This window comes from Scatophagus argus, chromosome 3 (assembly GCF_020382885.2).
Source record: "Scatophagus argus isolate fScaArg1 chromosome 3, fScaArg1.pri, whole genome shotgun sequence".
NCBI lineage: Eukaryota > Metazoa > Chordata > Actinopteri > Scatophagidae > Scatophagus > Scatophagus argus.
Genome location: NC_058495.1, coordinates 11039986 through 11056833, shown reverse-complemented (window position 1 = coordinate 11056833; position 16848 = coordinate 11039986). Strand labels below are relative to the sequence as shown.

General features: G+C 42.1%; 1 protein-coding gene and 1 long non-coding RNA gene across 3 annotated transcripts in view; both read right to left on the bottom strand.

Moving 5' to 3' along the window:
• Positions 1–6463, bottom strand: part of cacna2d2a (calcium channel, voltage-dependent, alpha 2/delta subunit 2a) — a 138163-nt gene extending 131700 nt beyond the window's left edge. For both annotated transcript variants that reach the window (XM_046383435.1, XM_046383436.1), the window contains exons 1-2: positions 6027–6463; positions 1357–1438 (exon numbers count right to left, since the gene is read on the bottom strand). In XM_046383435.1, coding sequence (XP_046239391.1) covers positions 1357–1438; positions 6027–6142 — 198 coding nt within the window. In that variant the 5' untranslated portion in view covers positions 6143–6463. The remainder of the gene's footprint in view (positions 1–1356; positions 1439–6026) is intronic.
• A 1771-nt stretch (positions 6464–8234) lies between these two features.
• LOC124056226 lies at positions 8235–14092 on the bottom strand. The gene is made up of 4 exons (XR_006842962.1): positions 13972–14092; positions 10404–10544; positions 10113–10209; positions 8235–8751 (listed from the first exon to the last, which is right to left on the bottom strand). It is a non-coding gene; the product is annotated as an uncharacterized LOC124056226 (long non-coding RNA).
• Between the last annotated feature and the right edge of the window lie 2756 nt (positions 14093–16848).

The window sequence follows — 16848 nt, the reverse complement described above, 5'->3', positions numbered from 1 at the left end:
CAACACACTGAGATTTTGGAAATTGTGGTTGACATTTCTCAGTATCTTCTGGCATTTTATAGATCATACATCAGTTTATCAAGAAAATAATCAGCAAATGAATGAAAATAGAAGAGATGAAAAGTTGCAGTTGCAGCCCATAAACTCATGTGAAAATAGGCACCACCAATGTCTGCAAGTGCAATGAGTTATATCTTCAGTAAAATGGAAATGTAGCTAAAAAGGTGGATGTGTACAGCAGACATTATGTGACTTTCCTCTCCAAGTTCAGTAATTTTATTTAACTTTCAGTTAAGTTAACAAACACTTTGGCCCTTGAGAGCCAGTCAGAGACCCTTTGGATATGCAAATGCCATCAAACAAGATTGTTTTGTTTATGAAAATGATGACATTCTGGAGACACCAACATTATGCGCTCACCTTGAAACACTATTTTAGAGGTCCACTGCCACTCAGAAATCTGCTCAGTGGGAATACTGAAAAAATATATGCACAACCTGCAAAAAGCAAATATTCTAATGGGTAAACATTCTCTGCTTTGTTTTGTTTTGTTTACACTGGATGAGTGCTAAAAGTCAACCTATCATCCAGTCTGAGTGCCTGCCTGGAATTCACTATTGGTCATTAACCTTTCAACCAGTACAATCCCTGTCAACTCACTTCCTCTTGTCTGGGACCTATCAACGTCACCACCGTACCAACAGCCATCACACTAACCACTGTTACTGCTCGCATTAAAGCCGCCACAGGCAGAATACCGGCTGGATGAATCACTCTCACCCATACAGCAATAATGAAGCATTTATCTCAGGGTGCATTACAAACCCTGGAAGCACACTGAACATGCGCACATGGCAGAAATATGATGAAATGGTGTCAATCACACTCTGCTCAACCATCTGCTGTGCCACAAGACAGACACGTGTTACACACAGCCTCATACGAGGACGCAGACACAAACAACCAACACCATATTCTGCTACATGTGTCAATCTTAACAAGTCATTTGGTGTTATGGCTTTCAAATCTTATGCTTCTGAAAACAAGTCAAAACATTTTTTTTAACATCTTGAAAGCATTTCACTTTTTTTTCAGTGTGTCTTCACTTTAAAACATTGATTTCTCACAGGTCAATGCAGACATATCAGCAGTGTGATTTGGCCTGAGGAAATACTTATTAAAAAAAAAAATTGGAAAAAAGTACTTTAAAAAGTACATTTATCTCAACTAAAACATCATCACGTTTTCAGTGCCCACACAAAGATAGATATGCACTCACACACACCCCATGAAATCGTACTGATTAATAATGCAGGAAAATGTGGTGCATCACATGCAAGCTTGACGTCAACTTACCGATCTCATCTGCTGAATGCCAGTGACGTGCTGCAGAACCTTTTCCAGCTCCTTCTCAATGCGTCCAGCCCAGTGAATCATTCTGGAAAATAAAATTAGACATTTTCAGTCTGTATCACTGACATTATCACCTGAACATGTCGTCACATGAGCGTTTGTTTCTCTGTCGCTGCCTGTGAGTGAGTGAGTTGGTAAGAGATCGTGACAGAAGGAGTCTCTCCCCAATCTTTCCATATCTCTGTTGGTGTTGTCAACCTGCCAGACTCTCCCCCATCCAGATCCCTATCTAGAAGTATCCCTGTCCTCCCTCCGTTAACGTCTGGGTTAGTCATCAGCTCCCCCACCTCCAATCACAACTTGCATATATCTAGTCGGCCCTGTGAACATGCCCATATCGAATCGGCCGAGATCAGTGGCGCTGCAATAAAACTGCTCAGGTCTGACAGAAATGCACCCTAAGCATGAGCTGATCTCTCGTTTGACGGAGCCAAGTTTGGAATTAAGAGATCAAACGGCTCAGCTCATCGCTGTATATCTCCCAGCAAGCAACAAATGACTTAATGGATCGAGATTTTCACTAGATCATTTTAAAGCAGCAGCAGCAGCAGGGGCTAACCTGCCAACCTGGACACATGCTGAACAATCCATGCACACAGCCGATGAGAAATTGTCGCTCAAAAAAACATCTTTCAGCGATGAGATGAATAAATGCTGTCGTGTTTTATGAGCCGACTACTGACTCCGTGCCAACCTTTTCCTTTCAGCAGCCTGCAGATAGCTAATCACTACCATCAACAGCACAACACAACAGAGTCGTTTGTCTTTTAATATGATGAGGGAAACAAATGTCATCTTTAAATGTCAGATTTGCTCAGAAGACAAGAGGGAAGACAGTTTCATTAAATTGCACAGATCTGCCAGGCAGTGACAGAGCTTGCCATAATCACCAGCAGAGAGTAACAGCGTGAGTGTGAGCACTGGCTGCGTTTGTAGGGACAAGATTAAGTAAAAAGCAAGAGGGCCTCCGAAAGGACTGTGCAGAGCGGGACCGCTGGGGAGAGGCCGCTGACTATGAAAAGGTCACCTCGATATGAAATGAAAACAAGCTTACAGTGAGAGCAGAGCCAAGCAGGACGCAGTGATACTAACAGTGAGGGACAATACCTCTGCCCCGAGCCAGGCAGACTTCTTATGCAACTTCATTAGTCTACATTCTCTCTCCCTCTATATATACATATCTATCTCTCTATATATAGTTTGAATGACAGGAGGTCAGAAGATATGTGAATAAACATACTGTGAAGCACAGTAATCTTGGTAAGGTCAAACGTCACAATACTGACCCAATCAAACAGCAGAATACTTTTTTGATTGTGATTTTAGAAAATTTTAGTTTTATCGCAATATTTCGTCCATACTCGAGGTGGATGACATTATCTACCCAATGGATTTTATGGCCAAGCAGATTGCCATAAAGCAAATAAAGGCCATAAAAAAGGCTATCCTGCTCAGCTCAGTCAGCTGGAACTAACAATATGGCAATAATTCAGTGACATAATAGTGGCACAATTCTCACATGGAGATTTATTTTTCACACACCTCAAAATAAATAAATAAACAAACCCTAACAGCATGATTGCCGAAACACTTCCACTATCCATACATCAACCAGCTCTACAGACACACCTGCACACATCGGCCTTGTCGTTCCTCCCTCCTGGTGTTTTCATTTCCTAAATCTTTTTTCATTACACTGACTGCATCACCTATAAGTCAATAGCACATTTTAACTGATCTCACTTATCTCAGTGATGTGGTGACAGGCAGCAAAAAGTCGACCACGGAGACTTAACACGACGGATCTGCTTCGGGCAAGATCACATGAAGCTGACCTCACAACATTTAAAGGCACGATGCACTCCTGTAAAATTTTGCAGCATGACTTGAGATTCACGCTAGACTAATTGTAAATCAGAAAAACATTTCACAGTCCCAAACAGGCAAAACTCGCCATTCCTTAACAACTACAGAGATTTCAGGAGATGCCTGCTTGGCGAATTAAAGGCACTACTGAGGCCCAATGTTCAATTAATGTTTGGAGAACTTCTGTGTTGAGAAATATGTGATGTCTCCAGAAAAACTAGAGATGCTGTCTCTGTGTACTACAAATCTGACTGATGCTCTCTGGCTCTTTGTAGTCTGGTGTAGCATTAAAACTTTGCTATTTTAGGTATGTTTGAAGTATTTTCCGGTGCATTACGACTCACGTTATGCAAAACATTACAGAAAAGCAGAAAATGTGATGAAATGAGTCTGGATGGACGACCTGTGTGTTAGCCAGGCACTGTCGTCGCATTCACTCTGCTGCAATGGATCTCGCCACTCCAAGAGCAACGCTGAAATATCTTTAATGGCAAAAGGTGGACTATTTTCATAGGTGTGGAAATAACAAAATTTTGGGAGAAATTGCCCTTAGTTTCAAATAGTCTGAGGTAAGTGATGATATTTTGTGTCGCTACAGAAGATTGCACATCCATCCATTTAGATACCAGTTATCGCATCAGGTTTCCTCCACATAATTTTGAAATGTGGAAATAATTTCCCCAACTTCCTCTACCCACACACACACATGCACACACACACAGATATAGAGTACTCTATGCATAAACAACACTGCAATATCATAAAAAAAAAACAACCCTGGACCAGGCCTATAGCAGATGGACACGTTTTGCTGTCAGAATGAACTAGAGGACATTCCGACCTTTCTTATAGACGCATTTCCTCAGCTAGACCTCCAGCACACACAAGCTCCACCTGGGGTGTGTGTGTGTGTGTGTGTGTATGCCAGGCCCTTACACCCGATAAACTGCCAGAGCAGCTCCCCATACACTTCAATTAGGCAACTGTCAAATTCTCACAAATAGCAGTGATGAAAAAAAAATCACAAAATCCAGTTTTTAAAACCCAACAGATGACTCATTATAATACAGACTGCGCATATTGCCAAACTATTTATCTTATTTTTAGCCACTTAAATAAGGAGTTACGAGTTTTAACAATCAGTAAGGAGTTTAACATAGCCTTAACTGTAATCCAGTATAATGACAAAAAATAAATAAATAAATAAGTACTAAGTTCTTGTGGGGGGAAAACTGAGTCGTATTTGGAAACTGTACAACAAATTGTAAAATAATCTGAAATCACAATATAAATTAGATATTCAAATATACGGCGCCTCTGATTCAAGTTCGCGTGAATTTGTGTGCAAAGAGAAAACGGTCCACATTCATGACCTTATGGCGTCCATGTGACCACAGCAACGACGCAGCCGACCGTCCTTCTCATTCAGTCTAATTGGAATGGGAGCGATTTTCCTTTGAAAGTCACCTTGGCCATCAGGAACAACAAAGCCCTGAAGATTTCAAAGATAACCCGATGGATGCATGAGGGAGCATTTAGACTCTTGTCATTTCTGCGAACCTGACTGACTAATCATCACTACAGGCCACATATCATGTTCGCATCAGACCATCGCGTCATCACGTACACTTCAGAGAGGAACTGTTGCACCCGGACTTCCCGGGGTTTATTACCGGGACTGCAGCTCCTGAAAAGGTTCACTTAAATAAAAATTAACACCATTTTCACTTAGTATTGTCTGTACTGCTTTGAACAGCTCAACGACGCACAGGGCGGTGCAGGCAGACGTGTTTCTGACTGCCTCCGTGTGTCATTCAAGGTGAAACTGTTGTGTTGTTCGCACTTTGGAAGAAAATGAACCGAAGTGTTGCTGTAAAACAATTTCCCAGCAGGTGTACGCTGACAAAGTCCAACAGTAGTTTGTACACAGCTGGACGCTCGGACACTTTGTGCGTCTGTGTAGGATAAAGCTATGCTGTGCGCGTGAATTTCCCCCCAAAATGTCTCAAAAACTTGTAGTTTTGAACACAAATAAAGAATAGAAAAAAAGTCAAAAAAATGTGGAGCCCACGTTGCTTCATTTGTCCCAGAACGAGAGTCTAAGATAGGAGTCTGGGTGAAAAACTAGCTGAGATGCGGAAACTTTTACGACCTGACGATCATGCCGCATAAACTAATTGGTTTCATGTCTGATTCAGAATCGCCCCGTTAGCACCAGTGTGTCCTGCAGTGGGTTGGAAATGCTGATTTCCACGGTGAGTGTTCAGTATCCAGTGGAGGACTTTTTAGACTAGCCCCGCTGGAGCTCGGCCCATCTATCATGCGTTAATGGGATATTCTTCCACCGTGCAGTGACAGCAAAACAACACATCGTCTCATATTATTATTATTATTATTATTATTTATCCCTGTGGATGTTCTAATAAATTACTGCTCGGCTGGCATATTCGCCAGGAGCACCTGTGCACGCTTCCTGTTCCGTGTTGACTATGATAAATTGAATAAGGCTTTGCGGGCATTAAATGCCACCAGCCACAACAACGAAAACAGCAACATGGGCTTTACGAGAGCGAGGTTCACAACACAGCATCAGAGACGGAAACTGCGTCTGTGTGAACATCAGGGACAGCAGCTCATCAGCGCGCACCAAGGTAAACGGCGCTGCATGTGCAGGCTTGTCGGGGCCACCTGTCCTCATTCCGCGCCGCGCACCCCGATTTATCCTCCAAACGGTGCAGGGTACTTACGTGTAGTGCTGGGGGAAGTGCTGGGTCCCGTCTGTCGGCGTGGAGACGCATATGATAAGTACAGTTTGGATTGTGAAGAGGCAGAAAATACCGTACGACTGCGCGCAGATCGCCATTTTCCATTAAATATTCAAGAAACTGGGATAAATAAGAGAAGGACCGGAAGGACAGTCTCTCGCAGCTGAGCTAAGAATAACCGAGCTCCACAGAAAAGTGTGTGGTGAGAGGTGATGGCTGGCGGAGGCTTCTGGACACTTCAGCCAGCAGTGAAATCTCAATCAGAGACACACAAAGGATTGGCAGCTGAAGACACGGGAGACCAGGACCAGGAAGATGCTCTGCCGCCGCTGATGATGTGCCTGGCTGCCTATTTGCGCACTCGCTGTCCTCCCTCCCTCTCCGCCGCCGCGCACATTTGCTCCTTTTCTCTCCCACTCGCTCCAATGTAACAACCACACACAGTCAAGTTCGTCACAACAACGATAGAAGGTTCCTATCCCGGTTTTCAAAATAAAACGACTTATCCGTTTTAGGTCAACGAGGTGTATTCAAAGGACAAGGGAATGCAGATAGAAACTTATTAGAAACTAAATCTAACTGTTCTGTTCTCAGTACAAATGCCTTAATGCATACAAAGGGATACCAAGTGGCAGCCTTATATGTCCGGAGGTAGTGCACTCATAAACGTAAATATTATTCCAAGACAATTTGTAAAAATGGCTGCTGTTGTAAAATATGTCCATCTGGGCGTACTGGCTTGGCTCATCATCCAAATGTTAAATTCGAGCGTTTTGGTCACCTGAATAATTTCATTTTGAAGGTACAAAGGCCCAACTTCCTGTATGTATTCGGTCTATTTGTGGTACTTGACTCTGCCGCTGGCACAAGTGGTCCTTCCTCTGTTCAAACCGCCTATTCCTGGGCGACAGTCAGGCGGGGGCGCGCATCAGGCCACCTCCTCTTCCTCCTCATGTCCACCCTCCATGTACTGTGTCCTCAAACTCGGAATTACAAGCAGAAATCAAGGCTTTATTTTGGCAATTAGAGGCATGACTGTGGAGGGGCGGATTGTATTAACTGGAGTGTAAACATTCAGCAATCACCTTGGGGCTGCTCTCCAACTACATTTGTTCTACTTATTAACACATCTGGTCCAGTGGATGAACATTTAAATGAATGCAAGGAGAATTAATGACCTAATTTTTAGGGGGAGGGAAAAAAAACCCTTTTCTTTCATGCAGTCACCTGCTGTTTAGACAAGGGGGCTTAAAGTGTTTGAAATGTAACTTTACAGAAGGGGCAGGGCACATCTCATTGTTTGTCATAACTGGAAGCCTCTGAATCATAAGCTTATTAATAAGGCATATTTTTTAGTGTATTTTAATGGAGCAAGTTTCCTTCCCCTGGACATAAGTCAGATATTGTTCATTTTAATGGTAAACAAGTAGGAAAGATGCACTGAAACCTCAGAGTAAATCTAATTCAGCATGAAGTTACCCCCTGGAGAAGTGAATGTCTCCCTCTATCAGCTGTGTGTGTGTGTGTGTGTTTGAGGTTGTGTGGATGTGTGTATGCACCTCTACCTGTCTTACTACTCTTTTCCAGCACCGCTGTTTGTTTCCTGATCTTCCTATTGCAACTGGAGGGCACAGTGTGACACATTTGCACTTAAACAAAGGCTTTGTCCGTGCAATATTGCACAGATTGTGTTCCAGGTGTGTTTCTGTCCCCAATATTAGGTGCAGGCAACACAAGTCCTTTGCGAAACACAGAATAGAGGTAAAGGTGTGCAATGCTTTAGGTTTTCTCCCGTTGTCTTGTAGTCAAAGTCCAGGTTCAGGACACCTGGTGCCCTCAGCTGCTTAAACATCTCCTCAGCTTATTTGCTAGCCACAGGGAGAGACAGACGGTCTTGTGGCTGCGTTGTCCTTGGCTCTGTCAGTCAGCAGGGGACACACAGGTGCTCTGCAATGGAAAGCCACACAGCGGTCTGCAGGCTCGCTGCACAGCATTCCTGCCTCTACACTGACAGAGAAGACAACCCTGTTTATGCAGAAAGGACACACTGCGGGGCGTAGACCTCAGCAGGAGGGGAAAAACCCACCTGATGGCGGGGATGAAGAGCTACAGCAGCGGTCCATTGCTCATGTGCATGGATGCCATGGATCATTCAGTTAGAACAAATAACTAGGCTCGTTACACAGAAGGTGGAAGAAAATCTGCTTTTATTCCCCAGAGCTACTAATTCTTGAGACATATTGAGCAACTAACTGCCTGCCATCCACCTTGTCCAAACAAATCTGTGGCAGAGAAGCCAGACAGTCATGTTTTGATTTATTATCATTTCCTATGCGAAGGAAAATAACCTTAATTGATGGCTACTCTCACACATTAATTTATTGACATTAATGATGACAACAGACACCGGCAGAGTGATGTAGGTTGCCTGACTCACACTGACCAATTCTGCTGACTCACAGCCGCCAATTGTTTTCTCCCTCCATTCATACATACATTTAGCAAACTTGTCTCAGTTTACCTGGCTCATGGGACCAGGAGAAAGATAAATGAAGTTTAATTTTTGAAGTTAATGCACAAATATGTATTTTTCTCAAATGGAAAGAGCTGTCCAGAGCAGAGATGAGGTTCATCTGTGCAAACACAACATCAGGAGGTAGAGATGTCTCTCTGGATGGATAGGATGCCTCAGGGCGTTCTGCAATCGCTGACACCAAAAGAAAAAAAAAAAAAAGTCCCACAACCAATTTTTAAGAAATAACTTTTCATGTACGGTCCTGTCACATTTCACTTTGTCACATTAATACATTAAATGCAAATTAAATTTCATCTGCCTGAATGTGTGTGTTTATAGTGGTTGTGGGTGGAGGAATGGCAGATAAAAGAGGTGATTGCCACCCAGGGGCCTTGCATCTCATTGAACACGCTGTGATGCTTATGGAGAATCCACTCTTTATTAGAGCCGATCGATCAGGCCGGCTAAGAGATCTGCTCAGTGAAAACACACAGATCAATGACCTCAAGCTCTGCTGATCCACCAAATGGTGAGAAAGGCAGACAAGAGGCGGATCTCAACTGTTCAAGGTCTCCTCTCATTGGCCGTGCAGTTTCTCTTGAAGAGACTGACCTGCCAATCTGTTATTGATTCAGTGAGTTGAGCGGAAGGAGACGGGCCTCGTTTTTCCAGACTGGACTTTCTGGGAACCGCTCCCCAGACAGAGGCCAAGTAGGTTGGAGTAAAATTAATCACTCCTTGTTTCCCCTGTCTCCAGGCCTCGGGAAGTCACCAGCAAAGGCACACCCCACACATCCAGACACAGACACACACACTGGCCGCTTATCTTCCTTTTCCTCTACCTTATCCATCTTTCTCTCCCTAACCTCCCCCTCTGTCTCTCTCTCTCTGTGGCCTGTATGCTGATGTTCTGCTGTGCTGGACAGAAAACTGAGGCTTCATACTCTGTAAAACCTAGTCCAGTCAGCATGCTGAATGTTAAGATTTTATATTTCTGATTAGAGAAGGACTGTGTGTCGTACTCGCCACAGATGACAGAACCAGCTGCCCTTGAGAGAGAGTCCCGACGCTCTCAGCAAACTTCAATGATCCTCTCAAGTGCTCTCTGTAAAAACACGAGCGTGATATACTGTCACTCATTTACCACACACTTTCTCTGAGGGCATTTTTTCTGACGGCAGAGTCGGCACGCCCTTGTCCTCTATGGGGATAAACTGAAGAGATTGGAGAGAGTGATTCCAGCAATCAAGGTTATCTTCCCTCCGTGTCCCTTTCAGCTTACTCTATGCTCACCTCACAGCTTATCATCCCACTTAGTTTCACCCACTCACCACAACAGAAAGACTCCATCTAAATAACACACAGACTCCTTGTTTACGTAAATATTTGTACATCCCGCAAAACTCATTACTTGCTTTGCTCTCTTGTGCGGTGATTGCCTACATGACCTCAATGCTTTGTTAATATCACCAACATATATATATATATACACATATATGTCATTCAGACCACAGTGCTCTGCATACCTCCTTTACTGTAAAATACAGACATACCCAGCGATGTTGGGCCGCAAGGCACTCTGGGACTTTCATGCTCAAATGTCAGAGCATTTCATCCTGATGATGATGACTCACTCCCCCCACTCTTAGTCTGCATGAAAGAACAACAGCAATTAATGACCCAACCTCCTCACGTGCAACAGTAGGAAAACAACCACCATATCAAAAGTAACAGCGGGGATACACAAATCAAGCTATTTTGATATAAAATCCAGATATTTGTGATAAGAAATATATACATTTAAGGCCACATTTTATCACCCCCGGAGAATCCCTACACCCTACCATTCCCACGTAGTAAAGTGGCTGCATGTGAAAACAGAGCAAGACTCAGCACTCATCGACATGCTCTACTAGAGGCCTAATGGCCCCTGGGTAATGGCCTCTTTGGTCTTCAGGAAATCCTCCCTCATGCATACATCAAAGCTGGGATTGAGAAGGATAGGGAGTGGAAAATAGAGGGGAGGAAAGAGACATCAACACCACACAGGGAGAGGAGAGGAGAGATGAAGTTAACACACTGAAGAAAGCTCACACAGGAGTTCATTATTGTTTGATTTTCATGACAAGGCCAATCCAGCATATTTAAACTTAATGTCCACATCAGCGTAGTGCACCAATGCTGCACTTGCACTCTTCAAGCATGGCTGAGTATCAAATCTCAGTTCACTACTGGTCAGGTTTGTAAGCCTGTTCCCTTATTGTTTGGTCAGATATTTACTGAAATTAATCAGAATTTCACCCAGTATAGAATCATTGCTAAACTCTTAGCTGTGTTCAGACAACACTTGACAACTCTGGCTACTTTTGTTGTGTCGAAAAATGGTGTGTTTTTGATAGTATCCTTTCTGTATTACAATCCAGGTGTCTAATCCACATTGTTATTAAAAAGAAAAAAAAATCAAACTCAGCCTTATCTTGACATTTTCACCAAAGATTCATCCAGTTTCCCTCTGCATGGTTACAGATAAAAGATCAATCTATTTGTCTCTTAGTTTATCTACAAGAAATGAAAGTGAAAATTGGATTTCCTTTCATGATTACTTAATCATTTGAGTCATTTGTCAAGCAAAATTGTGAAAAACACTATGCTTCCAGCATCTAAGCTGTCAAAATGTTCTGCTTCTCTTTGTCACATTATATTAAACTGAATATCTTTATGTTTTTGACTCTTGGTCAAACAAATCATTTAAATGTGTTACTTTCAGCTTTCAAACACTGTTATGGTGTTCTGATAATTTACTGACAGTGCAACTGAATGATTAACTGAAAAAATAACCAGCTGGTTAATTGACAGTGAAAGTAATGTTTAGTTGTAAGCTCTCCCTCTCTTCATATACAAGCCATTCCTCTATTTCCCTATCTGTCCTTTTTCTCTCACCCTGTATCCATCTCTCTCCTTCTATCTCTCCCTTTTCCAGAGTTGCCAGCCAGATGCTATAACAGGAAACCTGTAGTCCATCACCACAAAACACCCCCCGCCTCTGCTCACTGTCCACGAGCCATCTGCTTAGTCTGCATATTGCAGATCTGTCAATGCTGTCTAATTATAATTCACACAGAAGTGTTCATGGTGACCCTGACTGCATTTTCTCAAGTTTTGTCTTGTTCATATGGTTCAAGAAGAAAAGACACCAATATGTATATAGCTATGAATTCATGCATGGCTCTATCTATATATCTATATGTGGCCTCTCTCCTATGAGTAAATATAGCATAGCATTGCTCGGGCACATTCAGACAAAGCTGTGACCTCTACATGTCCTACACCATGCATCAGAGCATTTCAGTTCTGGTCCTCGCAATGATTTTCAACTCATCCCCCACAGTCACTATGCCTCTTCCTTAAATGCTTTTCTTTCAAAAATCACACGTAATAAAGTGATCTGAAATGAATTTAGGCAAAAATTAATCGTGAGTAACTTCAAGTTGCTCCATAATGTCATGCCAACACGAAATGGCCTTCAATGCATTTGCAGTGAGTAAAATATTAGGGGTCCCCTTATAGTACATATTGAACAGTGTCAGTGTCAAGCGTCAAAACTAACAGGCCTATGGCGCCTTTGTGGTTTGATGAGGCAAGCGGGTGGTCCTCTCTGAACGTGGTCTATTCCTCTTCTCTTGTCACTGTGGAGTGAGAAGTGCACAGTCGCTTGCCCGCCCTGCCGTCACATTAAAGCGCATCTTAATTGGCATTAAAACTGGCGATAAGGGCTTAATGAAGGAATTAATAGATAACACACATTCTGGAGCTTATTCTCCACAGTCACACTCTGACAGACACATAAACACACACAGCTGTACTCAAACTCAAAGATTTTACAACCACAGACAGAGTGAGGGAGAATTCATGGGGAAATAGGTGGCCTGCAGCGAGAGGCAGGACCAAGACTGAAAGCCTCTAATGCATCACATCACCTTGCATGACAACAGCATACCTTCTCAGGCCGTGCAGCTGGAGGCTTAGGCTTGTATGTGATAGTTCACTCTGCAATCACTCTGAGCTGTTATATGGCTTTTGAATCTGACAGTGATTACCTTTTAATGTAAACACTCTTTTATGTGTAGAAAATAGCCTGTAGAACCTGTGTTCAATAATGTCCTTATTGATTTATATATTCATTAATTGTTCATATTCAGTCAAGTACATATAATAGAACAATGTCCCAGACCACAGCATTTAGAACTGAAGGTACTCTGAAACAACTGCTCCAGATGGACCTTCACACAAATGTGTGTAACTCAACAGGAAAATGTATAAGAAAGAACACACAGCACACAACAGAGGTGAAATGATGAGTCAATTAATGGATTCTTTAAATGGCAAAAAATAATTGGTAACTATTCTGACAATCAATACAAATCAATTAAGACCTAACTGCTGGTTCCAACCTTTTAACTGTGAGGCTGCTTCTCTTTGTGTTATGTGATAGTGACCTGAATATTGTTGGGTTTTGACTTTTCGTCTGTCATCTGCCATCATGAGCTTTAGGGAATGGCGATGAGCTATTTTGTGGCATTTAAATGACCAGTGCAATGTCCAAATAAGATATTCAGTAGATGAACTAATAATGAAAACATCAGCTGAAGGCCCACAGTGACACTAAACCATATAATCCTGATTCAAAACGAGTTTAAAATCATATCATTCAAGATCTGTTCGGTTCAACTTGTGATTACTGCTCATCCTTGTCAGTGCAGTTTGTCTGCATGTGGCATCAGTGACATGAGTTTTTGGTCCTGTTCAACTTAGCCTGGTACACTGGAAAACATCTAACTGTTTATTGACAGCTGGAGGGACAGAGGAGCTTCAAAACCTTTCCAAAGCAAAGGATAAGACCTAAATACCTGACATGTTATTTCCTCACAAACTCGTTAAGTGTGTTGGCAGACAGTAGCTAGTAACTTTTCGTCCGTTTTCGTTTAGATACGGTTTTAGAACGAATACGACCGGCGTCCACACTGGAGCCCTGATAAGCTTGGCCAAGCATGCGTACTGGGCCTGATGATACGAGCACAACGAATCAATGAAGGCGACAAGGTCCAATCAGGAAGGGATCCTGGGTTGATACGTCATCGTATCCAGAAAGTTTCGGAAGGGCTTCGTCCACACTAATTGACATGGTGTCATAGTCTGTTCCGTTTCAAACTGAAACGGACTAGTGTGGATGAAGCCTTACGCTTTCATCTGACACTGAAGTCACCATCTAACTTTGGGCTCCTTTCGCGTCTGCTCAGCTGCTCATTTCATCACTAGAAGCGACTCTTTTACACCACGCAGTCCACCGATCCAGTGTTTTAATCACAAACACAGATTAACGCAGGTTTAAACAAATATTTTGTGCTGACTTACCTGACTGTGTGACGCAGCTGACGTCGGGTATTGATCGGTGAACATGTGATTTAGGGTCTTGTCCAATCCAGGTTCCTCGTAGGCGGGACGTTGCTCCTGCGCCACATGTTTGCTTGTGAGAGAAGTTTATCCATCTATATTTCTAACCTACCTAACCTTTTCTTAAACCCTACTGGTCTGACAGAAAGCCCTTACGGCAAATTTTCCATGTGCCCGAGCTTTCCATTGAGGTTATACCAAATTCTGTTACCCGTCAAATTAATTTACATTTTAAGAGGATTAGGCTTACTACCTGACACGAGAAAGTGTCAACTGAATATGTGTTACCCTGTCTGAATATTAGGCCTGTAGGATCACTAATCTTGTGTTGACAGCTATCATATCCAAACACTTTAAGAACACACATGTGGTATACTATAATAATAAAAAAAAGATCTGTAGAACCAAATTCCTATCCTATGTCGCAAAATCTGATGGGTCACAGAGCTGGATTTGACACTGGTCACAAACACACAACCACATTAATAGCAGTAATTCCGATTCATAATGTGATGCATATCTATCTGTTAGTGCTAGATTAGTGATAGTTGTGTTTTTTTAATTACTTTTAGCATGAGGTAAAATTACATTTTCAATAGAAAATAAATATTACCCATAAAGCATTTTGCTTCCAAATTCAAAAGATAATACAGAGGTGTGTCCAAGATTTAGGGTAAAAATTATGACCGTATGTGAAGTTTATCTGGTATAAAAACTTCCCACAATGGCAGAATTAAGATGGGCATCATATATATACAATTGTACTTAAAGACATTTAACAGCACATACCAGCTTTTATTGCCACGGTGCAGTATTTTCTGTGCAAAGTCACCATGTACCAAACAATGATAAATAATAAAGCAAAACTGTACTGCCTGTGTAACTGTACTATGTACAACAATAAATACATATTGACTCGAGGAGGACTATTTTCATTATCAGTCAATCTGTCGGCTTTTTTATTAAATGACGTTATTAATTTGTCCATAGAAAACCATGAAAATTGTTGAAAAAAATGTCCCTCACAATTTCCCAGATTCCATTTTGATATCTTTGTCTTGTTTGTTTGGTCTGACAGTCCAAATTCCCAAAATCTGGAAAGTTGAATCCTTAACAATATTTTATTCAGGCATCCATTTATTGCCAATCCTATTCCTGGAAGTACAGAGTGTCAACTTGGAGTTGGCTCGTGCTTGTATGAACTTTACTGTGCTGGCTCTCCATAGTCCAGAGGGCAAATATTCCCAACAGCACAGCACAATGGAAATCCAAAACACTACAAACAGAAAAACTAACCAACCAGGCAAAACAGACAGCTGCGCACTTATTGGCGTTCCTCTTTATGCACCCAAAGAAGCCAGCAGCGTCTTCTCTTATTACACCTAATGGTTTGTTTATATGGTTATTTTATCCTGAGCTAAGAGAAGCACAGAAATCATTATTGTTATCAGTATTATTATTACATCACTCCCAGCATGTAGACATAAGCTGCATTATATCCATGTAGTCCAATCTAATTCTCCATAATATACAATGAAAACCACTGTGCAGAAACATATATTTGCACAAATTACTGTTGTTTGTGTTCAGACTTGTTAGTGTATATCTGTGTGTGCGTGTGTGTGTTTTCTCCCTCCTCCTGAGCCACAGGTTTGGGCTATTTTCCCAGAAATGTGTTAGACACAGGGAGGCAGATGCTTTCCTGTCCTCCCAGAGGAGACTGCAACACATGTGGAGAGTGGCTAGGCTGGTCATATTAAACACACCATGTGCACCCTGCATGTGACTGTGTGTGTGCAGGGAACGTGGCCTAAAAAATAAGCATGGAGTGAGACATCTAGTGGCAAATACACAGTACTTCAATAATAATAACAGGAAGTGGCCTTGCAAACTGTGACATATTGTATTTTAAAACTGGGAAAACAAAACATTATTTAATCTGTGATCTGCCAGATACATTTTTATGAGGGAAAAAAAAGTGAATTTATCATTTCTTTTGCGAGTGCATTTGCAGTTAGAGTGTGCTTGTGTGTGCGTGTCTGTGTACATCTGTGTGTTTGTGTTTGTCACATTGTGGATATTGCTGCAGTATGATACCATCTTTCCTGCTGTCATAACAATAGATCTTGCAGTTGATGGTGATGTATCATCTGTCAAACTATCAGTGCCAAGACATGGTCCACTGGTCCCATGGGGCTGCAGACATGATTCACCACAGTTTTTATGGCGGGTGTCTTTTTCACCTCTGGAGTTGCCTCTGGAGTGTTGGGCTGAAAGCTTTCACCGGCCTCTACCAAGTGTTGTGTTAACCTTGCACCACTAAGCGCTGATTATTTGCGCAGGGGATATTAAGGATCTATGAGCAACATGGTAAAGCTTATCTCTATTAATCTAATGGCTCGGTAATCAAGACATCTGCACACAAGTAAACAAGCCTCGGCAATCCCTCCATGGTTATTAGTAGCAAATCATCAGGCTTTTACATTTTGGATCAACATCAAAGTCTGGTGCATTTGCTGAACACTGCAATGTCCAACATGCGGTAAGTCTACCATAACTAGAAAAGTCGCAGGTTATCATGGATGAAGAGTGATCATTTATTAGTACATTCCCTGTAAAGTGAAAAGTGACATCAGTGAGCCACTTTATAGTTGTCTTAAAGAGGATCTTCATAGATTCTACACATCAAATTCTGTTTCTAGGTCCTGAAGAGTACTGCGCGGTGGCTCCAGAGGGAGTGACATGAAGTTGCATATCTCTAGTGATGTCTTTTCAGTCAGTACAGACAGAAGACTATATGTTTGAAAATGATATTGAAAAACTGAAAATTGAAAAAAG